Raw genomic sequence first — 24,993 nt, 5'->3', positions numbered from 1 at the left:
GAGAGAGAGAGAGAGAGATGGGAAAGGGTGGAAAAGGAGAGAACAAGATGGAAGCCACTGTATCTCTAGCAAATTTTGGAAGTAACGTTCCATTGTTATTGCCGGAAGTGAGTCACTATTTGCTAGAAGTGAGCTACGGGTGTAGCTCACACTGCAGGGGAGGCAGTTACACCAAGGACATGAATACTATCAAGGGTGGGGGGTACATGCAGGGCATTCTTAGAGGCTACTTACTGCATGGTGTTTGAATGTCTGTATGTAGGGTTCATAGATCACTAATCTTTGGTATTTGTATCAACCTTTTGGAATAAAAACAAGAACAAACACAAACACAAAGGTCTGTAGTGCATTAAAACAATAACAATGTACATCTCTCGCATTTTTGTTGGCTAATTGGTTCCTCTGCTTCATGTGATGATGGCCTGAGCACTGAGTTGGTTCAGTGTCCTCACTCCCATGCCAAGCAGTTGGTGTTGGCCATAAGCTGGGAATTCAGCTGGGGCTGTTGCCTGGGGAGACCTGGTTCTCTTCCATGTGGCTTTTCCATGTAGTCTGTTGACTTTGCTCTCAGTATGTTTGCTGGGCTCCGAAAGAGGGAACAACCCAAGAGTGAGTGCTCCGAGGAAGGAAGCAGACACTGCCGGTCTGTTAACATCTAGCTTCAGAAGTCCAGGATGGCACACATTTGTGAGTGCAGGGGCCACCTCAGGTTCAAAGGGAGGGCACATAACGTCCACCTCTTGATGGGCAACTGTCATCTCTATAACTGGAGAAGAACAATTCTGCTGGAGAGCATCTTTGAAGATTGGCTACCTCAGTGTGACCCCTGGCTGTAACTATCCACGTACTTGCCACAAGCTAAAGGTGCTCACCCCGTTCAGGAGCCTCCAAGTGTCACCTCTTATGACATAACTTGAAGCCTCGTATCCCGTCATCTATATATTGGGTCCAAGTGCAGATGACACGGCGTGTCAGCACCCCACTGGCACAGCTGTTCAGATGTAGCTCCCTGGGTGGCCAGACCTGTAAACTAAAAACTCACATTATCTGCGCTCCTGTCCATCCCACCCTCCCACCCAACGTGCAACAGTGAGACCTGTATGGTAAACCATAATTAGAAACCTCCCATTAGAAAGAGGAATATTGGGAGGCTCACAGTACTGTCATTCATAGTAATTCTAGAATCCAGCCTGACATGAGTTACCATTTCTTACCATTGGCAGCAGGAAATTTTCCTTGTTTGGGGCTCTTTCCCTTTGGGTGCCTGCAGTGGCTTTGGACTCTGGGCTCGGAGCTCTGATTTTGGAGGCTTCCTTCCCCCTCAAAGCAGCCCATGTTCTCAGGGAGTAGGCTTGTCGGCGTCCTTCCTGACTAGAGGAGGTTAGCACCCTGGAGGCCTCTTTCCATTTTGAAGTTTCTCTGCCCCTTTGAATCAAAGCTGGTATAAGAGTCAGCAGGACTTTGAGGTTTACTGTGTCACACAACATGATCCACTCCAGCTTGCTTTGGGGAAATGTGCTTAAGATCCTCTGAGACAGCTGCCGAGCTGAGGAGTCACCTGAGGTGCCCCTTCTCTCTGCAGTTAACCAACAGTCACAGAACTGTTCTGCTCTCCCACAAAGGAGAGGGTCCACTGTCGGCACTCTGGATTGATTGCCCCCAACTTTGATTTTACTTCTAGAATAATTTTCAAGTTGGAGAAGTAAGAAATAGACAAATGATAATGGAGTCCTGAGTTGGCAAAGTCTCCCCTTGATTCTGATGAAAAGTTCCTGTCACATTGATCTGTATCTGTACCTTATCATATGCACCTAAGAGAAAGCATTTGACACTCAGCTTTTTTTCTAGAAATCGCCTCAGTGAAACCCCCAAGTTCATGGACTGCATTGCCATTTTCCATGTTACCCAGGCAACAGTGTCGCCACATGTTCCACCATGAAATAACACAGGTGTCTGTAAAAGTCCAGTAAGATTTTTCTAAGTGTTCTTCCAGCCACCATTGGTAATTTTCTCAAGGGGTTTCTGACCTCCAACTGACTACCCAGTTCCAAAGCAGAAAATGGAATTCTTTTTCAGTGGAGGAGTAACAATGTCCATTACCATCAGCAGTGGACGAGAGCTCTCATCCCACACCCTCACAAAAACTTGATGTCAATCTTAATCTGTGTTTCTGATTAGTAACTGTGTAATGGGATGACATAGTTGTGTTAATTATTGTCCAATTGTTGATTATTAAAAAGATTAAGTAGCTTATATTATGTTTCCTGGACACCTGGATTTTTTCTTGTGTGAAATACCTGTTCAGAACTTTTGCCCATTTTATATTATGTTGTCTCTCACATACTGTTAGTCTGTAGATACTCTGGATATTAGGATTTGAATATGTGTTGATAATGTCTTCTTGCAGGTGTGACTCGAGTTGGCACTCACCTTCTAGCATGCTGCATACATCATTCCAGTGTTTTCTGGATTCTGTTGAATACAAGTGTTAGTTCCTTTGAAGAAATTGCTTTTCTTTTTCTTGGGCTGTTTTAAATATGTTCTGTCTCTCAACAGCTTTTAAAACTCTGAATAAATTGTCTCTTTAAATATTGTATGCCCTCCATTTTCTTCTCTTTTTATAAATCTGGTATGATTAGCATCTCCCACTCTGCCTTGTTTTTTGCTCCCACCCAAAAGTGGTATGTGGGGTCATATGGTGATTATATTTTTAATTTTTTTAGGAACTGCCATAGTGTTTTCCATAGGCACTGTACCACTTTACCTTCTCACCAACAGTGCACAAGAGATTTGGTTACTTCACAACCTCACCAACACTTGTCATTTCTATTTTATTGATAGTAGCCATTCTAATGGGTATGTGGTGATATCTCATTGTAGTTTCGTTTGCTTTTCCCTAATGATGAATGTATGATATTGAGCATCTTCTCATGTGTTTATTAGCTATTTGTATATCTTCTTTGGAAAAAGGTCTTTTCAAGTCACTTGCCCATTTTTGAATCATGGGTTGTTGTTTTTTTGTTGGTGGTGTTGTCGCATTTTAGGACTTCTCTACCCATTCTGGACATTAGTCCCTTATCAGATACCTGCTTTGCAAATATTTGCCTCATTCAGTAGATTGACTTTTTATTCTGTTGATATTCTTTTGATGCATAAATTTTTTCGAGTTTCATGAAGTCCAATTTGTTTATATTTTTTTCTCTTGTTTCCTGTGCCTTTGGTATCATATCCAAGAAATCTTTGCCAAAGTCAGTGTCATCAAGATTTTAACCAATGTTTCCTTCTTAGAGTTTTATAGGTTTAGGTCTTATATGTAGGTCTTTGATGTATTTGACTTAATTTTTGTACATGCTAGATAAAGGTCCAAATCCACTATTTTGCACATGGATATTGAGTTTTCCCAGAACCAGTTGCTGAAAATGCGGCCCTTCCAACATTAGATGTCTTGGCACCATTGGCAAAAATCACGTGACCGTAGATGAGAGGATTTCTTTCTTTCTTGTGTGTCACTTTAGCTCAAATATTATACACAAAGCACTGGACGGAAGGGGGGCTAAGGCAAAGAGACTGGCTAGGATTCTGGTACCCTAAAGTGAAGGAGGCCAGGAGTAAGAAGACCATGGTAGACTGGAAAGGGAGATTAGTAGTGAGACATTTTACAAAGACTATTTGAGAGCTCTTGGTATTTTTTTTGGTGAAAGCAAAAGTACGAAGGAGTCAAGTTAATTTTGTTTTAGAAGCTTTCAGCTCAGGTAATCAGGAGAAGTCTAGTGATGGATAAAATGAAAAGTCTCGAGGAATAAAATTGATAGAATCCCCCATCAATTACACTCTCTGACTAAACAAGAGAGACCTAATTCTCTGCTTTCAACTTAAGAATTATGATATTGATTTATATTGTTTTAGACCATTACTTGGGGGAAATCTTGCATTATTTTCACACCTCTTAATGAAATAGCTTTAGTGCTCTTATATTTGAATGACAGAAAAATGAGCAAAGGGAATGCAGATTTATCAAGTGTCTCAATAAACCGCTGAGTCTTTAACTGCAGTTTCAGGGGGAAGCGAAGCATTTAAGGTTTGGTAACATAGCACCAGCTCTACAGTTACACAAATATTTTTTAAATGCCAATGGAAAGAGATGTCAGTACAGCACTATTAAATGTTCTAAGACTTACATTTCAATAGACACATCGAGTTGTGTTTGACCTAGGCCGGAAACATGGATTTTTTTTATGTTTTTAATGTTTTATTTATTTTTGAGAGAGAGAGAGAGAGACAGAGCATGAGTGGGGAAGGGCAGAGAGAGAGGGAGACCCAGAATCTGAAACAGGCTTCAGGCTCCGAGCTGTCAGCACAGAGCCCGACGCAGGGCTCGAACTCACAAACTGTGAGGTCATGACCTGAGCCAAAGTTGGACACTTAACCAACTGAGCCACCCAGGTGCCCCTGGAAACGTGTTTGATTCTTGCAACCCTTAGATGACAGATTTGGGTCCAAGTGGACCCTGACAGTCCAGCTCTGTCTGGAGCTCCCGCATCTATAATTCTTTCCGGTCCCCAAGATGGAGGCTAAACTTTCGAGAAATAATTCTTTCTCAGAGGCCAAGGAATTTAAGAAGCCGTAGTCTAATTTTCTTCACATGGGTTCAGAACTTGTGTTGACTGATCCCTTGTGTTCTCAAGTGAAATGCTCATTAAAAACCACCGGTTTCAGCCACTCATTCCAACCTTAGGAATTGCTGTGATATTGGAGAAATTAGTTCCAGGGGGACGAAAAGAAATGCAAGAAATGCAGATGAAATGATTCAGGATTTTTGTTTTTGTAACTGTTTAATCCCCCTATACTTAAATGGACCGAAGTTACCTGCTAATGAAGAAGGAAGTACATAGTGGGCTCTCCAGTTCTGAGACAGGTGCATGCATCTAGAAGCCTCTGAAATCTCCAGCTGTGATACTAGGTATAATGCTTTTTGTAAATGGATTCATACATATTCAAATGAGCTCAATTCTACCATTATCTAAAACTAGGGTATAGATTCTGAGCTAAATTGACATAAAAGGGCTTTTTATACCTAGTATATGTTGTCATATGTTAAAGGAAAAGTGGATGTCTGGGCATTTACTGGGTATCTGTCCTTATTTTGATATTTGTAAATATGCATCAGGAACTGCATTTTGAGTTTTCTGCAGGGATTCTCCATCTTACCTCAGGCATCTGAGGAAACTAGAGGAATTCTTCATGAACCCCAAAGCTAAGATGCTTTCTACTAGAAATAAGTACAATACGCAGAAGAGACAGTGAGGTTCCACGGTGGGATTTGACTTGTAAATATGGTTTTAGAGCAACAATAATATTTTAGGCATGTTTTAAAAAGTTTTGAAAAGTTTAGGTATTACTATATCCGTTTACCACCCAGGAGCTAAAATTCTGAAGTGTACATGAACAGAATAACGTATAGAGCACTTTGGGAAATCTGTATCTTATCTGTTACTTGGCTCATTTTCGTAAGTTCTCTGGTTTGGACAGTTGATATTTCTACCCTAATTTATTAGAAAAGAGGCAATTGATACCTTAGAAGGTAGAATTCTCTCAGGAATCGGTGCTGCCTGACACAGGGTTAGCATCATTCAATGTTTCTGGTGAATTCTTCCTCATGAAATTCCTATTTGACCTCCTCTCTGATGTTTTGTATGTTTCGGTTTTGCTTTTAGGGTCGTTTCCTCTAACATAATATGGTTTCAGAGGGTTTTTCTTCCATGTTTTACTGCCTCACTGGAAAATCATTTTGGGTCCTCTTAACCTCAGTCACCCCACATGATGCGTCGCGCACACGTGGCTTTTAGAAGAAGTGCGTGGCTGGGTTTTGCGGGTTCAAAGTGCAGAAGGATGGCTAGAGTTCACTGATTCTGACCTGGGTCAACGGAGATGAGAGTTGGGGGTTAAAACTAGGACACGCTTCCTTTCGAAGACAGAACATAGTAGCTCCAACTCTTCGTCCGGATGGGCGACAGTTCCTGCTGTTATGTCATCCCCTGAGCATCCCCAGGACGGATCAGGGGATGAATCGCGCATGCTCTCATGAGAATCTCCTGGCAGGGCCAGCGCTTGGCATTTTGCATTTGTTCTTTCCCCCTCCCAGCCCCGCGATGGCTCCGCTTGCCCATGTGCACTGCTAGCCCCTGGCATAAAAACTCCACAGTCCTTGCCAAGGGCACCAACAGAGGACGCTCCCACGGCCTCCAACTAGAGGCCATTCCAGCTCCATTTAGAACCGGCTAAGGCTCATCAAATCGAGTGGAAGCACGAGAAGTCTTGTCTTGAAGCTACACGTGCACGGCTTGCACACCTTTATTCCGTCCGCGGCATATTTAGTTAGCTGTCACTTACAAGGCTTTCTCACGATACTTGCATTGCTATTTTCAAAAAAGATTTGGGAAAACGTAACTTTTTCTCGCGAACATATTTTTTTTTCAATTTCAGTGACAATTTGTTTAGCTTACAGTGACACAGCGGGATAAAAGAGGCTGATGCGAGGATAATGCCATCCCCTAGCATGCACACACACACACACACACACACACACACACACAACTTGTGGTGCCACCCGCACGTTCAATTCTTGGCATGTCAGAGCCAGGAATATCTTCCTCCTCGGTAGCCGAGTATCACACCTGCTAGCCCGGGCCCAAACTCTCAAGTTCACCCACAAGACGTCATTTCCTGCTCCTCTCTCGTAGGTATGAGCCTCAGAGGCAAGTGCCATACTCCCTGTCATAGTATTTGCTCCAAACTCTCCTATGGTCAAGAATCCTGTCCCTCCCTGATTACTATGAAATAACATTTTTTTTGTAAAAAAGTTCTTTTATTTCCATAGAGTTGACACACAAGGTGACATTCGTTCCCTGTGTACAACACAGTGACTCGACTTCTGTATACTCTATGCCACACTCACCTTCGGCGTAACTATCACCTGTCACCGTACAGCTCTCTTACGGCCTCATCCACTGTACTTGCTCTGCTGTACCTTTTGTTCCTGTGACTTATTCGTTCCAGACCCGGAAGCCTGTATCTCCCCTGTGCGTACTGATAAGCATTGCTGAGTGTTGGGAAAACGGGAAACGTGAAGTAACTGAGAAAGAAGAGGGCGTTGGGGGTGTTCATTTGCTGGGAGGGTCAGCATTTGTTGTGCCAGCAAGAAATGCCCTATTAAACCAGGTCTATGAAAAAGATGGCTTGAAAGATGGACTCATTTATTTGAGGTTTCATGTGATTTAGGAGGTACTTAGCTGGATGAGCGAACAGGGGCTTCTGGGAGAATTCGGGGGGCGGGCGTTGCTAATGATCAAGAACTTGCCTGGTTTCCTTTGCATTCAATATGGAAACACCAAACACGTTTTGGGCAATTGAGGATTTCTTTTTAATTGCCTTCATTACTCTTTTGCTTTTCTGAAGATTTCTTCTTCCCTTCGTCCTGCAAGGTTTTTTTTGTTATTCTACATGGCCAATGCATTTTCCCCATAGAAGAATATTGCTATCCTGTGACTATCTATCAAAAACAAACCTTGCAAAAGCCTGTTTAACGCGAGCAGAGCAAAATCAATATTCTTTGCATACATTTTGTAAAAGAGAATTCTGTCTTCTCAATTTATTTAAAACTGTGAATACAAGCATCGTGAGAAAGCTTCCTGTTACAGCTTAATAAGTAAAATGAGGAAACAAAACTTCTGTACAAGCCATGCAAATATCGGTAATATATTAAAGGACTTGTAAAATTCTGATTCCTGAAATTCTTTAGGTTTCCATTTCTAAATCCCATATATGAGTAAATTTTATGTTAAACCGGAAGTCATGATATGCAAACTCTGTGCCCACCTTACAACCCTTGGGAAGAGAAACTCTATTGTGAAGTTGTAACTGCCAGCCTCATACTTATCGATAACAGTAACCTTGGAAAATGCTTAAAATATTATACTATGAATTCTCTGTTAAAGCAATGTTGCTTCTAGACAAGACTGAAAGGAATCAGATTATTAAAATAATATGTTGATGTAAGCTATTTTAGTACTGCACTGTCAAGATTTTTTGCAATTGCTTTTAAAAACGGCATCTTAAATTCAGTTAACTGATTGCAAAAACTACAAAGTCAGTATTTTTCAATCTTGAGTAGGAAACAGGGAGCCAACGCTGAGATGGGTCACAGACAAGGAGGGAATGCTAGAGACAGTGACCTGGCCATTGGAGTGGCAGTTAGTTTCCACACGAGAGCTGATTGAATGCAGATATACCCACAGATATTACAGGACTTTCCAAAGTAAATAGACGTGAGACGTGGAGACGTTATATAGCTTATGACAGAATTCAGGATGTGTGAAATTATGGAAGCTTGAGGGAAATACTTTCTTCAAGATGATCCTGTTGGGGAGTTGAGCTGTGCCTTGCAAAACATATCAAAGCATCAAAGTTGAGTTTTATAATCAGAGGGTTTTATAGTTCTATTTACATGGCCAGGTCAGGCAATTACATTCTCCCATAAACTGTTGTTAGAGGAATACCACTGTGTTTTGTGATATAATGGCATCCATGAGCTGGAAAAAGCCTAGACCAACCACATTTTCAGCTCAGGAAAAAGACGTATTGAATGATTGGTTTAACATTGTACGTTAGCTATAAAACTTCTAGGTTTCAGCTCAAAACAAGTTGCATTTTCTATAGTAATTGAACTTCCATTTTGTTCATTTATAAGATGAATATGCCTCTGACTTGACTCAGTTGTAGTCTAATCGGGTAAATATTCATTTACTGAAAGTCCGTCTACAATCTGGCTGGCATCGTAGAAATCTCTTTTGAGTATGAAATAAATGCGTCGCATGGCCCTGAGTTAATAAATTGCAATTTCGAGTTTTGTTGCAAGAAGGCGTTGACCCACGATACAAAGGTGGGGTTGGCCAGGACAGAAGTTCTGCAATATTTGGGTCTTAAAACATCTGTCCTCTCGGGAAACAACTGAAGACTTCATAGGGCTTTGGCTTATACGGCTGTGTCATTCAATGCTCATTACAGTAGAAATTCCAGCTAATAGCATTTTAAATTTCTATTTATTAATTCATAGAAAAACTACACTAATAAACCTATTCTGTGTTATTTTAAAAGCATTTTAACAGCATCAATTGAAATTAAAATATTAATTAATAAATATTAAAATAATACTTAGAAGAATCACATTGCTTTATGTTTCTGGAATTCTGTTTAATGTGTGGCTTCTCAGAAGACAGCTGGATTCTCAACATCTACTTGTTCATTAAATGTGTTGCATTGTGTTCTTAGGGTTGAAGTATATGAAGAAAATTCAGTCTCACGAGATAATGTACCTGAAAAAGAGAAGAGTGTTTTCATAGACTTTTCAGATAGATTCTACCTCAAACCTCAGAAAGTGATAGCTCCTTAAAGGTTAGTTGTAGTGAGGAATGAGAAACCATATCAGTGATTTCTTTTTGTATTCTGTTACATTAATATCTGTCTTTTTTTTACCCATGCCTGAATTTTTAACACTTGACAGTTAGTGGATCACTGTTTTACAGATCTTCCAAATGTCGACCCAGTCCATTGTTGCACACCAAAAATTATATTTGCACATTTAGTCAACAGTCACATTTAAAAATGCTTTAAGTATTGAGAAGCTGTCGGATGCCCAGTGATGGATATGATTTTCTTTGCTGGAAGCTTGAATTTTATCATTGGCAGCAAATATTATCAGTTGTTTTCCTTAAAGTCAACAGATTCACTATGTTCGTTCTGCAGAAAAGACAGGCCCTTAAAATTTTAGATTAAAAACAGTGGCAATTTGTAGTGCTTTGTCAAGGAGATTTTGAAATAAAACAGTTCTTTGCCCGCACAAAGGTGTAATGATGAGTTATACAACGAATACGAATGGCTGTGGTTTGGTACCATTGTCTTGAATCCTGCTAAGGCATCAGAAGTTTTATTTACCATTGCGTTTGCAACGTCAATGCAAATGTCAACACAGATGTTCCAGCATCACTCAGAACATTCAAAAGTTTGCTAACAACTGGAATATTTCAGCACGACTTGCATTTGTTGGCAAGCAGCTACTTAGGAGGCCTTGGTGATTGGTTCACGCTGACGCTGATGAATTCGAGCAAAAGCAGCGGCTCAACCATGTCTGAACATCTACTTGTTACCCAGAAGTAAAATTCTGTCGACAAGGTATTAACTCTTTCTTCTCGTGTAAGGCTAAAACTTTAAATCTCCAGGTGGTTGTGTGGTTAGAAAGCAGTAGAGTCTGCTGACTTCTTTCTTTCCTGACTGTTCAGCCAGTAGATATTCAGCAGTGGTCGCTTTGCATTGCTTCCCGAGGCCCCTCATGTCTCGTGTGAGCTACTCCAGCCACAGCAGGACAGTAACTCCCTTTGCAACATGCTTCAGGACCTTTATCATTTTTAGTTTCAAAAGGGTGCTAAAAGATCTTTTACCTCTGAAAAAGGCTGATTAGATCTACATCTAAAATAGTCAGTACTTTTTAGAACAGTTGTTGATCTCCAAATAGTGTTGCAATCAAACTGCCACGATAAAATTGCCAGAAAATATTTTTCTGCCCCAATCACAATAAAACAAATGATCCACATGTATGAAGCTGAAGGGATGATGGCTTTTGTCATGATTTCATTTATTATGTACAGCGTTCCCTTTTAATGTGGAGTCGACCTCTCCTCTTCATGAGGAGATACTTCTTCGGAATACTTCTTCGGAATATCCGAAGATACTTCTTCGGAATATTAGTGTCATCCTTTTCTCCAGTTTTAGACATAGACCATGGAATGGTGGTGGAGAAAGTCAGCCTCTCGGTCTGCTTCATCTCTGGCAAATGTCCCTCCTCCCGGGAAGAAGAATATTACAAATATATTTCTTTTATTTCAGGGGAAATATTGAATTTCAGAATATTCATACATTTAGATACAATTTTTAAAACTAGAAAAAAATTTAAATATTTTTACACATATACGTAATTCTAAAATAAGACAGAAAACGCCCTGAATTTTGGCTGTGCTTCCATATAAGTTCAAGACGTAATTCTAGATTTCTTTTTTTTTTAATTTTCTTTTAATGTTTATTTATTTTTGAGAGAGAGACAGAGCGTGAGTGGGAGAGGGGCAGAGAGAGAGGGAGACACAGAATCTGAAGCAGGCTCCAGGCTCTGACCTGTCAGCACAGAGCCCGATGTGGGTCTCGAACTCACGAACCGCGAGATCATGCCCTGAGCCGAAGTTGGACGCCCAACCGACTGAGCCACCCAGGCGCCCCAAGACGTAATTCTAGATTTCAATATAACAACGTATTGGACAAAAATCAGGTTGCAGAGATTACAGCAGGGAAAATTAAAGCTAGCCCAATAAAATCCTTGAGAATAAACGGGATTAATCTCTGAAAATGTACATCACTTATAGCCTAAACCCACTACCTTAGAGTGTTCTTGAAAACACAGGCAAATATTTTAGTAACCGTAATAGTGATGATGTCATCACATATCATGTCTGGAAACTGCCATACATTCCCGAGAAACTGAGAATGTGGAACGGTAACATTTTAGCAGTAGTATGAACGTAGTTTGACTTTTGCCATAGAATAAAAAATCGAAAAGCTCAGTGATCTCTGGTAACTGAAGTTAATTCTTGCTTCTGTGGTCTAATCAGAGTCAAGGAAGAGGCAGTACAGCACATCTTCTTCCAGGAGCTGAAGCTGGTGCAATTCCGCACCTTCACTGGGTGGCTTTTGAGGTGGACCGTGGAAGACGGAGTGGAATTTTTTTCCAGTAGTTTTTATGAGCTCAGCCTTCAAGTGAAGTTCAGCCACTTTGTCCACATTTCATTGGGCAGAACTTGGTTCCACAGCTACCCACAACTGCAAGGGAGGTTGGGGGGAATGGAGTCAGCTGGGTGCCCAGAAAGAGATTTGGGTTTGGTTTAGTAGAGATTATTCTCTCAAATAGCACCTAATTTGATAATTTACTGTGAGACCCTCTGGGAAAGATGTAGTTATACGTGTAGTAAGTATGTCAACAGTATAACAAAATCAAACTCATATTAAGTAGCTATTTTTTTATATATATATACACAAAGAAATACGTTAGATTCAACCATATTTATGGGGCACCCACCATGCTCAAGCAATGTTCTAGGTCTTGGAGAGAGAGAGAGGAACAACAGGTAAGAAGTCCCTCAGAGGGTGTGCTTTGTTATAGTCTGGTGGGAGGAGATGGCCAATAGAAAAGCAAACAAATAGAGGTGTCTGGGTAGTTCGTGGGTTAAGCGTCTGAGGCTTGATTTACACTCAGGTCACCATCTCAAGGTTTGTGAGTTCAAGACCTGCCTCGGGCTCTACGCTAACAGCGCAGAGCCTGCTTGGGATTGTCTCTCTCTCTCTCTCTCTCTCTCTCTCTCTGCCCCTTCCCCACATGCTCTTTGCTCTCTTTTGAAATAAATTTTAAAAAGCTTAAAAAAAAGAAAAGTAAATAGTAAAACAATAGTGGATTTTGATCAAAGAAGTCGTGAAGGGAGAAAAGAAAGTGAGAGGCAGGGCTACTTTGGAGAGGCTCATCCAGGAAGGATTTCCTGAGAAAACAACACTCCAGTCATGAGATAAAGAAGGAGAAAGATCCACCCACGGGGTGGTAGTTGGAGGGAGGGGGGACAGTACAGGCAAGGAAGAGGGCCAGGTCACGTACTGGAGGAACAGGAAGTGTTGATGTGTCTTGAGAGGAGACAGCAAAATCAAGAGCAGACAGTGCATTGGGCCAGGGGGTCAGGGGCAAGGGCACATGGAGAATTACAGTCCTTTCAAAACAGCTGTGATTTTATTCCATGGGCAGTGGAATGTCAGGTGAGTATCATGATTTGATTTATATTTTTCAAAGCTTATTCGGATTGCTTAGTGGAGAACGGATTTGGGGAGATCCTGGGTAGAAGATGGCTTTCCAAGTCTAGCTTCGTTGTGCTTCTGCATAATAATTTCTGTCATTGCCCCCAAACAACCTGGGACCAAAAAATCAACCTTCGTGTTCTTAAATTCAGTCTAGGCTGCTTTAAAAAATTGTGTTGTTTATTTTCTGTGTATTTTGCAGGTCATGGGGGCCATCTGTTATTGTCACTGTGAAATTACTGATGGCTAACTCGAATGAAAGTGCAGAAACGATTTTTTTCCTAAAGTTTTTTTTCTCCCCCCCCCCATTTTTTTTTTTAACCATCAGCACTCTCACCGTTAATACAAAGACAAAAATAAATTTTCAACTCCCAGAACTGGCATTTCTCTCAACGTTGCCCGACATGAGTTATAAAAATGACAAATGTTAGCCTTCAAACCAGAAAATAGAATACCAACTACCCTTCCACAAGAATCACAAGAACAGCCACACAAGGCTGAAACATTGTAATCAATGATGACGATTATTAAGCATTATGCAAAATAGTAAAACCGATATAATGAATAATAAAGAATCTGGATAACTGAGGTGGGCAAGGTTGGTGTAAAAATAAGGAAAGATATTTGGTGTCTTCAATACCAAGAATACAGCTTAATGGTGACAACCAATCTGAGTAATTCTGTACAAAACATAGTTCTTTTATGGTACAAAGTAGATAATAAATATACATTTTTAAAGAATAACCAAATATCCATTAATTTAGACGAGGGAAAAAAAATTACTTGGGGGTATCCTGATCCAAACTGACTAGATCATCGTCATTTCTGCTTCTTTCATAAAGATTGCATACAATACTTCTTCCTCCCTCCTTCCCTCTCTCTTTTCCTTTTTCTTTCTTTTCTCCCTCCTTTCCTCCCTTCTGTCCTTCCCTTTCTCTTTTTTTCCTTTCTCTCTTCTAAAAGGTAAGAGGACTGTTTTCAAAATAATTATACAAAGGAATTTATATCTTGATTCAAAATGTTGGGGCGCCTGGGTGGCTCAGTCGGTTGGGCAGCCGACTTCGGCTCAGGTCGTGATCTCGCGGTCTGTGAGTTCGAGCCCTGCGTCGGGCTCTGTGCCGACAGCTCAGAGCCTGGAGCCTGTTTCAGATTCTGTGCTCCCTCTCTCTCTGACCCTCCCCCGTTCATGCTCTGTCTCTCTCTGTCTCAAAAATAAATAAACGTTAAAAAAAATTTAAAAAAAAACAAAAAAAAACCCAAAATGTATTACCACATTATAATTGTGTTCTACGATAAAGTATGTCTAAATAGTTGACATAACTAAATTGTAGCCTGGCTAATCCAGGCCGTTTAGTTTCAATATATCAGTACGCATTACTGTTTAACAAAACTAGGAAAAAAAAAAAACGTAATGAAGATAAGTACGGTAATACAGTCAGCCTGAAGCCATGGGCCTCGTGTATCCAAGGATAGACACATACAAAGAAGTGCCCTTGGATACCACAGACATCTATGCACACACAGCCTTGATATCCAGAAATAATTGCCTCCTGAGAGTTGCTACCCTTTCATATTTCAGTCCTCGACTGTTGATGAGCAGTGTCTCCCAACATATTTCTAACTTTATTAGATTTTTAATTTATAGCCAATACCATAGTAGTAAAAAGAAATTAAATGTCAAAGTCACCTTTTAACTTGGATACCATGTGTCTCCACGAAAAATCATAGCCTTCATGCCTTTACCCATAAGTTAAGGAAAATCCAACTCAAAGTGACAGGTTATAAGGACGTACATTGTAGCAAAAAGCAAAAGGCCCAGAGAAGTGTGACTATGGAGTAGTTGAAGAGGGTGCACCAGTGAGATCCATAAGGACTCATGGTTCTCCATGGTTCCATTCTGCAGCCTTAAGAGTTAGCATCTTCTCACATTAGTGCCTGTCAACCTCATAAGCTGACCACCATGCATGACCCCAGCGGGTCCCCGTACAAACCAGACCATGATGTGAGCCAGAAAACTAAATACACCCTGTTTCTTTTTGTTCTCAAAGAAACTTTCCTCAGAAGCCTTCCACTAGGCTCACCATTATATTTCACTGGTTGCATACTAACCTCAAAATCAATTTCAGGATATGGAATCAAGACCACCGTTCTTGGCCTATAACAAGTAGGCCGGTTCTGAGACTGAGACTTGTGATAAATCAAGCTTCCCCCAAGTACGTGAGCAGACAAGGACACATACCTGGCCCTGGGGACCTGGTGTGAGGGGAAAGGCAGGGAGAGAGCCGGGGTTGAGAAGGCACAGCAGACTACTGAGAAAAACTTGGGGAGCTAGCATGGAATAAAGAGGGAAGAGGGCTGCTGGAAACAGGATGATGGCGTTCTGCTGGGGGAGAGCGGTCCTCGGTTTCACAGCTTAACTCTGTGCTCCCGGTATTTCAATGGCAAAGAGATTTGTGTCCCCAAAATTTACAGAATTGGTTAAATCAGACAAAATGACCGTATGTGTCACCGATGGAAGTTTATTCAAAGCCTCACTTACTTACCTATGGATACGTTTTGCAAAAACAACCAGTGTCCGATTGTGGAGTCCGAAGCGGTGAGCAGTATTTCCATTTGACGATTGCATGAAGAGTGGCCTTGGACGGTCTTGAAAAGTGGCTTCTTGCGTATTGACGAAAAACCCTGTGGTAATAGATCGGTTTTATAAATTAACATTTCGGTCTTAACATTACCATGCAGGCTTTTATTCGGCCGCTTAATTTCTCTTAATCTATTTCTTGGCAGATTCCTGAATAATGTAATGGTGTATTACTCAACATCGTTTTAAGTAATAAATGCAGAATAAGACTAATTATCTTTTTCTCAATTTTTAAGATCCTGACTTTAAGGACCTTGGCGTTTTGAAACCATTACCAGGTTGGTAACGTAGATATTCAATAATGTTCAGAGGTCTCTGTTTTCTGCTCTGAAATATACTTTCGGTTTATCATTCAAGCTCCATTTCTGTATGTTTGTTTGGCGTTTCGTTATTTAGCATGTGAGTTTGAGATGGGCGGCCCAGAAGGAATTGTGGAGTCTGTACAGATTATGAAGGAAGGCAAAGCTTCTGCCAGCGAGGCCGTGGATTGCAAGTGGTACATCCGGGCACCTCCACGATCCAAGGTCAGTCTTAAGGGGAAAACAGATTCGACAGTCAGCTTGGGAAGCGTCTGCAACATGCGCGGCCTTTAACCCACCGGACGCGCATAGTAGGTTTCAGAGTGCGATCATAAGCTGTCATTTTCTTTCGGTTTTGAAACGCAACCTGTCTTTCCCCATCCAAGGAAACCTTTGATGTCGTAAATAACATGGAGAGGGTGCTGAAGAGGGCATTTGATCACCTGCCCAAGAGACTACAATAGAGGGTGTAGTAGAGAGTGTGCCCAAGAGGCTGTAACGTAACTGCCCCCCGCTGAAAAATGGATTGAAATGCTATCTGTAAGCTAAGATTCTAAGTATAATTACACATACGCTTTTACTGTCAGTATCTGCACTCTGTTCTTGTTTTAACCTAAAATCCTATCTTTGGAAGAAATTGCCCAAGACTTGTAAAATCATGTATCTCTGGCATATAAAATACCTTATGATAAGGCTGGGGGTCTGTGCCCAGGCAAAGAGACCAGCCAGGACTTCACCTCCTCTTACCCTCTTTTCTCTCTCTCTCTTTTTTTTGAAAAATTTTTAATGTTTATTTATTTTTGAGAGAGAGACACACGGTCTGAGCGGGGAGGGGCAGAGAGAGGCAGACATAGAATCCGAAGCAGGCTCCAGTCTCCGAGCTGTCAGCACAAGAGCCTGATGCAGGGCTCAAACTCCTAGATCGCTGGATCATGACATGAGCCAAAGTTGGACACCCGACCAGCTGAGCCACCCAGGTGCCCGAATCACGCTTCTTTCGATTGTCGTTATGAAAATGTATTGCTGCGTTACCAAATCCTCCAGTTTTTTCATAATGTGGCAGGAGCTGGAATTTTATGTAGGTTACCTTGAGTTTTAAATGCTGGCAATACTTTCTTAAAATTGTTAATGTATATGTTATGAAATTAAGTATATTAGAGGTCAGATTCAAACCCAGGCCACTATTTTGGAAATACTTCTTTAGAACAACCATATTTATCCTACTGTTAAGATATGAAGAAATACTGGGAATGATTTTGTGTCAGTCACTATCATAGGTGGAGACTGTCGATTATTTGCTTATCCTCCTCTCTTTATTGTTATTCCTCAGTTATATTGTTTCAACCAAGCATTATTGATTTATTGGGTTTGTAGTTGACTATTTATTGAGCTTGAAACAGTTGGTTATTTCGTTAATAGATTTAGTGGCTCTGTAAAATCTCGAGCACCACGCTGGAGAAATGAAAAAAGCATGTCGGCCACTGTCCTCATGCTTCCAGTTTAATTCTTAGACAAATATGTAACCAACTAATCCAAGGAATGAGACAGGCTTGTTGAGGTATTTATAAGGTGTAGTAGAGAGCGGGAGAAGCGCGTGTATACCTCGGAAGGTAAGTCACACGTGGAATCAAATTCCGCCAGGGTCCACTGAAGTTTAATGAAAAACAATATTGTATCAGGTAGACAAGGTGGGAGGGCTCTCTAGGTAGAGGGAATAGCCATCAGGGTCATAGAATCATAGGACAGTGAGCTTTTTTTAGGAATTGAGTCATTGAATGTGACCAAGTAGAACATGAGTATGGAGGTGGATGGTGAGTCTTTAAGTCAAAGGGCTCTGTAGGAACCCTAAAGAACTTGGATTCACCCCAATAGCATTAGTGATACACGCAAGAGTGTGAAGCAGGAAAATGGTGTGATCAGATTTGCATTCTGGAAAAGTAGGTTTTCCTTGTGAAGTAGTGACAGAGGACTGAACACTATAGGCAGAAGGCTCAGTAGGAAGATGTGGCAGTGATCCCCACGGTGGTGATGATCTCCATGGTGGAGGTGATCCCCATGGTGGAGGCGATCCCTACAGTTGAGGTTGAACTCCACAGTGGAGGTGATCCCCAAGGTTGAGGTGATCCCCATGGTGGAAGTGATCTCCACGGTGGAGGTGATCCCCATGGTGGAGGTGATCCCCATGGTGGAGGTTGATCCCATGGTGGTGGTGATCCCCATGGTGGAGGTAATCCCCACGGTGGAGGTAATCCCCATGGTGGAGGTTGATCCCCACGGTGGAGGTTGATCCCCACGGTGGAGGTGATCCTCACGGTGGAGGTTGATCCCCACGGTGGAGGTAATCCCCACGGTGGAGGTTGATCTCCATGGTTGAGGTGATCCCCATGGTTGAGGTGATCCCCACAGTGGAGGTGATGCCCACAGTGGAGGCTGGTTGTGACAGTAGACAGGTAAAGGAAATAGTCACGATAGAAAAAGGAGAATTTGGTGGCTGGCTATCCAGGATGAGGGGAAAATAGAGTGATCTTGAGGAAGCGTGTTGGCTTCCTTCACTTGACTTTCCCGTCAATGTGTCTCTGGGGTCTGCGTGCAGTGTGAACGTGCAGCACCCTCTCCCCAGACTTCCAGTTACGGAGATTCAGAGCCGTGCTCTGCTTCCAGTCTTTCCACCGGCAGGTCTCTTTGCATTTGTACAAATCTTTGAAAACGTTTGTTGTATTATGAAGAAAGACACAGTGATCCCTCCTTAAAAAAAAAAAAAAAAAAAAAAACCAAGGCTGTTCGCAACATAAAAGGCAATCCCCTGCCTGGATTATAAGGGAGCTAGATTGCTCACTTACATAATCTGTGGGTTCACATGCAAATGCTATTCATTTTTCTTAAACTCTATGAATGAAAGATTAGAAAAAAATTTTTTTCCAGCTGGAAACATTTGAGCCCCACCTCATTGTTGTTCCCGGCATCTTTGTCCCTGGAGTGTTAAAGAGAGGGTTTTTATGGGAGTGTAAACACACATCGTTTTTTTTTCCCCCGGCTGGTAAATAGGCTGTCTTTTGTACAATTCCTGAGTAACAATACCCAGTGTACCTGTCTGTTACAGAATTTGGCATTCTGTGACCCAAAGGGGAAGCCGCCTGCAGAGTTAGACAAAGATGACTCTATTGTGACAGGCTTTCTCTGTGAAATTAAAGGTGATAGGATAGGAAGTGGCTTTGAATAACCGTGGAGAAAAGCAAGAATATGACTGCCTATGTGGGCTTTCTGTTGTTGCAGAGTTCCTAGCAGCTTGTGAGACTAGACTGTCAAAGCACAAGTTAAACTTGAAGTGGCCCGTGGTGAATTTTTGAATGATAACTGGGGATTGAAACATAGTTGCACAATGCAGGTGCTAATAAATAGCTCACTGGGGTTCTGCTAAAACGTATATCAAGTATTTACATTGCTTCTCAGACTTTTTGACAAATAGAAAATAGTAACACAGATGATCACCTTTAATTAGAAGGTGATTCATCCAGATTTCTTAGAATTTGGCATGCTAGAGCCAGAAAGAACATTGGAAATCGGCTACTGATTGGCTCATTTAAAGGTGAATAACCTAAGACAGGATAATGAAGTCTTACCCGGGGTTAAGAGTGGAATCCAGAGATGTCTCTCTGTAGATTCTAGAACAAGGATGGCCACAGGGTGTTATGGCTTCCTATTCTGGATCCGGTACAGAAAAGAACCAACAGGGAAGAATGTTGGATGATCACAACAGGGTACCTATTTGAATGTTAATTCCGTGAAGGCTGGGCCTTCTTTAGATACTTAGTACCAAGCCAAATGACTGTCATTCAGTTAAAACTCAGAATAAAACAACAAACTGATGTGTATCTAGAAAAATGGATGTGGTAGCCATCTTCAGACATTTAAAGGACTGTCGTAGGACAGACGAACAGGCAGGTAAGGGTTAATCTGCAGTGTTTCAAGTATTACAATTTATTTGAATGCTCAAAGCTGGAAAAAGAATAGCTTTTGATTCAGTACAAACAGGGTTTCTGCTTTTGGTTTTAATAATGGAGCTGCCCCAAAATCAAATCCATAAGAAGAATCCAAATAAAGTTTAGCAGAAATTTTGTACAATAATGTTAAAGTCAGGTAATTTTTTGGCCCAGGTAACATTATACTCCTTTCAAGATCAAAACGTGATGAGTCTCTGATAAGCGCCCAAATATTTGGTTTGTTAGTACAGAGCTAAGGCGAGATTTCCGTATCCTGACTCCCGGTCTGGTGTGATGTCACAAAACCACACTATTTGGGGGAAATTGTCAAATTTGTTAAGACAGGAAAAGAAATAAGTCAAACACTTATAAAAGTACAGAGGTGAAGATAATTAACTTAACAATTAAGGTGTTGGGACAATAAAACTCTAGCTTTTAGTAATCACCCATCATTTAAAACTTCACATTAGTGTTTAATGTGTTGTCACGTGACTCAAAAATGTTTTAAAGAAAATTAGCATTAAATAAACAGGAAAACTTGACAATTATAGTAAGTCAATATTTTATAGTGAAGTTGCTTTAAAGTTAATTATATGATGAACTTAATTGTAGGCAGAATCTTAGATACGACAACCGAGGATTTCCAGCCCCGTCGGTGGAACTGTGAATATAAAATATCACATACCTGATTATGTTAAACTACCTGGCAAAGGGGATTGTGCTGAAGCAATTAAGGCTACCACTCAGTTGGCTTGGGTTAATTAAAAGAGAGTTTATCCAAGTGAGCCTAATCTAATCACATGAGCCCTTTAAAAGCTGGATTTTCTCTGGCTGTCGGCAGAAGGGGAAGTCAGAGGAACTAAGAACGCTGTCTAAGAGCTAAAAGTGATCCCTGGTAACTGGTCATCGAGAAAACAGGGACCTTGCTCCTAGAATGGCAAGCAGGTGGGTTTTCAGCCTCATATGCCCTTAGCAGAGAACACAGGCCAGCCCACAATTACTTCCACCCTACAGACTCAGAGATCCAAAACAGGTCTTGAGTAAAGTTGCTCTATTTCTGGTAACTTGTTATGGGGCAAGGAGAAAACTAACACAAGAGATGAAGGGTAGTAACTATCCTTGATTACAGTGATAAGATTTAGGGTTCTGAAGACTGAGTCTGACTTGATTATCTCCAAAAATGGAAACAAAATTGGGTAAACACAACGAAAACCACCCTTGGACCTGTTAGGACTCCACCCGGTTTTTTGAGCGAAATCTCAGTTTCCCACTGTCAGATTTTGAAGATGGACTTTAAGTGCTTTGATACTTGCTTGTACATGCCAGAAAGATCGCCTTGATATTCGTATCAGGACTTGTTGTAGGGTGTGTCTTTTCAACAATTCAGCAAAGAGTATGATGTTCTGATGTTCTCCTCCAAATACAGGGGATGCTGCTACATTCCGAATTCATGGGATGTCGTATCTAAAATGATAAGGCTGGCATGTCCGGCCACAAATAAGACAGCAAGCTCAGAAGCCCCAGGCTACACACTTTTCCTTAAGAATGTGGCTTTCTTTATCAAAGTGGAAAGTAGTTCTGAAACCATGGACAGCGTTTCTCAGACCGTAGTGTATTTAAAGTGTATTTTCATGGAGAAAGCTGTTCTGGGAAGTCTTAAATAATTGCCCCAAACAGTGTTTGTGTTCTGCATATCCTTGTGACACGAGGGGAGGGACCAGGTTGAAAGGCTGGTATTAAATGTTTGTTTGTAAATATTATTCCTTAGTAAATTGTTAGCTAGAGTTATTTGCTTTAAGTGCACAAAAGGGATTCTGTTTCCCATATTAGTGTGATTTGGAAGCCAGATATTACTAGAAATTACTTATGTGCTCTGAATCCCCTCTGGTCCTGTTCAATAAATCACTTTGTCAGCTCAAACTCTTGGTGATTGATTAGAAAGAAGAATGCATCAAAATGATTCACTGAGAGGAGATGGTAATCTGACTATTTTACTGGGGTTATATATGATTCTGTTTATCATTTCCCCTTTTTCTCAGCAGAGAGACTAAAGAACTTTCTGTAGTTTTCTACCTTAAATAAAAACCATGACATTCTTTCCCTCGGTGATCTTATGGCCCAAACCTTAGGCTGGCAAGATACCATTTAAGTCATAATATAAGGAAGGCTGTGAGATGATGTATCCTAGAGCTAGTGTGGAGAAGCACGATCACTTTTCTGGCTAATGACATTGGCTTTTGCCCCAACAGCTCTGCCCCCAGTAAAGGTAATAACCGCTGGCATGTTTTATTTCTTTTCTTAAATGATTAAGAAAAATGAAGTTAAAAAATAATGGAATGCTCCAGAAGGGAATATATAAAAATCCAGTGACTAATTGTTCACTTCCTCCAGAAATAGTATTCTGTCTACTAAGAATGGCCCTTAAATAGAAAAAAGGGGCTTAGAGTTCTGTCACTCCATTTCATGTAAGAATACACATCAGTCACCTCTCATGGAAAATGTGGAAACTCTCTAGAGCTGTAAAATGAGAAACTATGGGCTGAATATGCAAATTGCCTTTCTAACAAGAGCAGTGCTTTTCTGTAAACCGATCTTTTTAAGAAAATTTAAGACAGCCATTTATTTCAGAGGGACCCGTTTGTTTTCTGTGACTCTCGTTTTTATCTGGATTTGCCAACGTGTTTCCGAGCCCCTGTAGGAGAATGGAAAACAGTTTGGTTTTGCTTGCTCAGTTATTTATTTTATTGGTGTTTGCTTTCTTTAACTTTGTGACTTTCTTTCTGGGCTATAAGTCTGTGATAATTAAAAAAAAAAATTATAGGAGTCTGTGCAGTGCAGTGAGAAGTAGCAAATGTCCAGCAGACCTGCTTTCAATACCAACGACTTACCTAAGGGCCTGGGTCACTGTGAGAAAGTGACTTGGCTGTACCCCCCCCACCCCCTGATCTCGGCCTTTTCATTTTAAAATGGCTGCAGCAAGTGTATGTTGTTACTGAGAGATTTGAGTGAAATCATGCGTTAGCACAATGTCATAGGTTATTGCCAGTACACGATGCAAATAATAAATTAGCATTTTAAGCCAGGCTTCTACATGCAGCGTCAGAAAGATACTCGAAATAATTGTTCAGGCCTATTAGGCCACTGACTCATTCAACCTGGAAACAGCAGGCTCTCAACTATCTGTCTTTCTTAAATTAGTCAAACGATTAATTCCTTCTTTCTGTGGGCATAGTGTTTGGTTTTTATAGCTTTGGAAGGACATTGGAGGGAAGGGTTACTTTACAAGACACTCCAAAGGATCTTTTCACCTCCCCTACTCAGTATTTCCTCCTATGGGTAACTATGCATATTTACGATTCTAATTGCAAATTCTTTTGAGGGCTAATAAACTCGGTTGGGTTGACCGTATGGTACTTGAAGATTAAAATATGTATTTGATTTTTGTTGCATTTAGCAAGTTTATTACCTTATAAGAAAAAATATCTAGATTTTACAGGCATTTATATTTTTATAGTGCTTTCAATTTGTTTCCTGTCGTCAGGATGGGGTGATGAAGTGCAGTCAAAAGAGCTGTAAAGCAAGGAGTACGTATTTTATTCCTATTGAAGGTTCCCACGTTGATTTACTTCTATCCCTTGAGCAACGTTTTTGTCTCCTTCGCTCCAGCTTCATGGTCAAGGTCATCAGGAACACCCAACACCTTTTTATAAATCCACGTGGAAACTCATAAAACAAAGCAATTAGGAAAACCCTGGAAGGTTTAACATTCCCAGGTATGCCTGGTTCAAGGAGACATTTTGGCGTTTCCTGGATGGCTTTCAGGAATGTAATAATTTGGTTGGGAAAAGTGAATCCTAGATGGGTTACCTGAGTAATAGTTGACCTTCTGATAAAATAAAGTACAACGCCACTGGGAAGGAGGAACATGCAAGGTTTTTTAGGACGTATATATTATGTTTGTAGTCACGGCAATTAAAGTTAACATCAAAGTGTCTGGAAATTTTAGATTAGCTCGAACTGTAATGTTACAGACCGCCTGTGTATGTGAAAACCTCATCGAGCAGAGCATAATAAAACTCGAGTGCCTTCCAGTGTTTCTCAATTTTTGTCCATTTCTCCCTATTTCTCTGTTGTTCTTCCTCAAATTTATAGGAGTATTTCCGGACTTGGGACTCCCATTTTATGTTCAGTCAGTTCTCCCTAATGAGCCTGTAACAAACTGTCTTGTGGTTTTCTGACAGTTCAGAGTTATATTAAAAATACCCTGTTTTGGGGCGCCTGAGTGGCGCAGTCGGTTAAGCGTCCGACTTCAGCCAGGTCACGATCTCACGGTCCGTGAGTTCGAGCCCTGCGTTGGGCTCTGTGCTGACCGCTCAGAGCCTGGAGCCTGTTTCTGATTCTGTGTCTCCCTCTCTCTCTCTGCCCCTCCCCCGTTCATGCTCTGTCTCTCTCTGTCCCAAAAAAATAAATAAATGTTGAAAAAAAAATTAAAAAAAAAATACCCTGTTTGGGGAATTTTTGCGTATGATTTCCTACTGCAAGAAATAAAAGGCCAATTATTCTGTATAATTATTAGTTACAGCCCTTAAAACAGTCGGGTATATAGGGACACAATCAATAGTTGCTGGGTACTAAAATAAGTGAAGTCAATAACAAAATAGAACTTTCCAGTCAGTCAGTCATTCACAGGCACATCCCCTCAGGAACTTTGATGGAGTGCCTCGTATATACAACACATGGATCGACACTTTGAATACAAAAACGTACACCTCTGCCCCAGCTTTTTGGGAGCACGTGGTTTAGTGACACTAAAGTTTCATAGAACCGGCAACTAAAGCTTATAATACATTCAGAATAATATTTTATCATAGAGGATGTAGAGAATAATTCTACCGTGGCTGGAGAGTGGGGGCACTTGAATATTTGGCACCGGTGTGTAAAAAAATATCAGGAAGAGGTTGGTAGGCAGAAAATAGGGATGGTCATTTTTGTGTAACTAATGTCATAGGCATAAAGGATGGCATTTTGTAAAGTAAGTGTGAAATATTCAGACAGAAGAAGAAGAATTTGCCCGTTCGTGATTTTTAAGCTTTTAAAAAAAAATTATAATTATTTGGAAGTCAGTTAAAGATTGTAGTAG

General features: G+C 40.9%; 1 protein-coding gene across 13 annotated transcripts in view; it reads left to right on the top strand.

The window, feature by feature from the left end:
• Nucleotides 1-24,993, top strand: part of NETO1 (neuropilin and tolloid like 1) — a 131,186-nt gene that overhangs the window by 51,900 nt on the left and 54,293 nt on the right. For 11 of the 13 annotated variants that reach the window (XM_045041205.1, XM_045041206.1, XM_045041204.1 and 8 more), the window contains exons 5-6: nt 15,811-15,852; nt 15,971-16,098. The exons of 1 other annotated variant lie outside the window; for it this stretch is intronic. In XM_045041205.1, coding sequence (XP_044897140.1) covers nt 15,811-15,852; nt 15,971-16,098 — 170 coding nt within the window. Of the gene's footprint in view, nt 1-15,810; nt 15,853-15,970; nt 16,099-16,259; nt 16,341-24,993 lie in introns of all 13 variants that reach the window. One more of the 13 variants, XM_045041210.1, reaches the window with a different exon arrangement.

This window comes from Felis catus, chromosome D3, assembly GCF_018350175.1.
Source record: "Felis catus isolate Fca126 chromosome D3, F.catus_Fca126_mat1.0, whole genome shotgun sequence".
NCBI classification, from domain to species: Eukaryota; Metazoa; Chordata; class Mammalia; order Carnivora; family Felidae; genus Felis; species Felis catus.
Note: the sequence above shows the minus strand (reverse complement) of the source record. Positions and strands in the feature narration are given on the sequence as shown.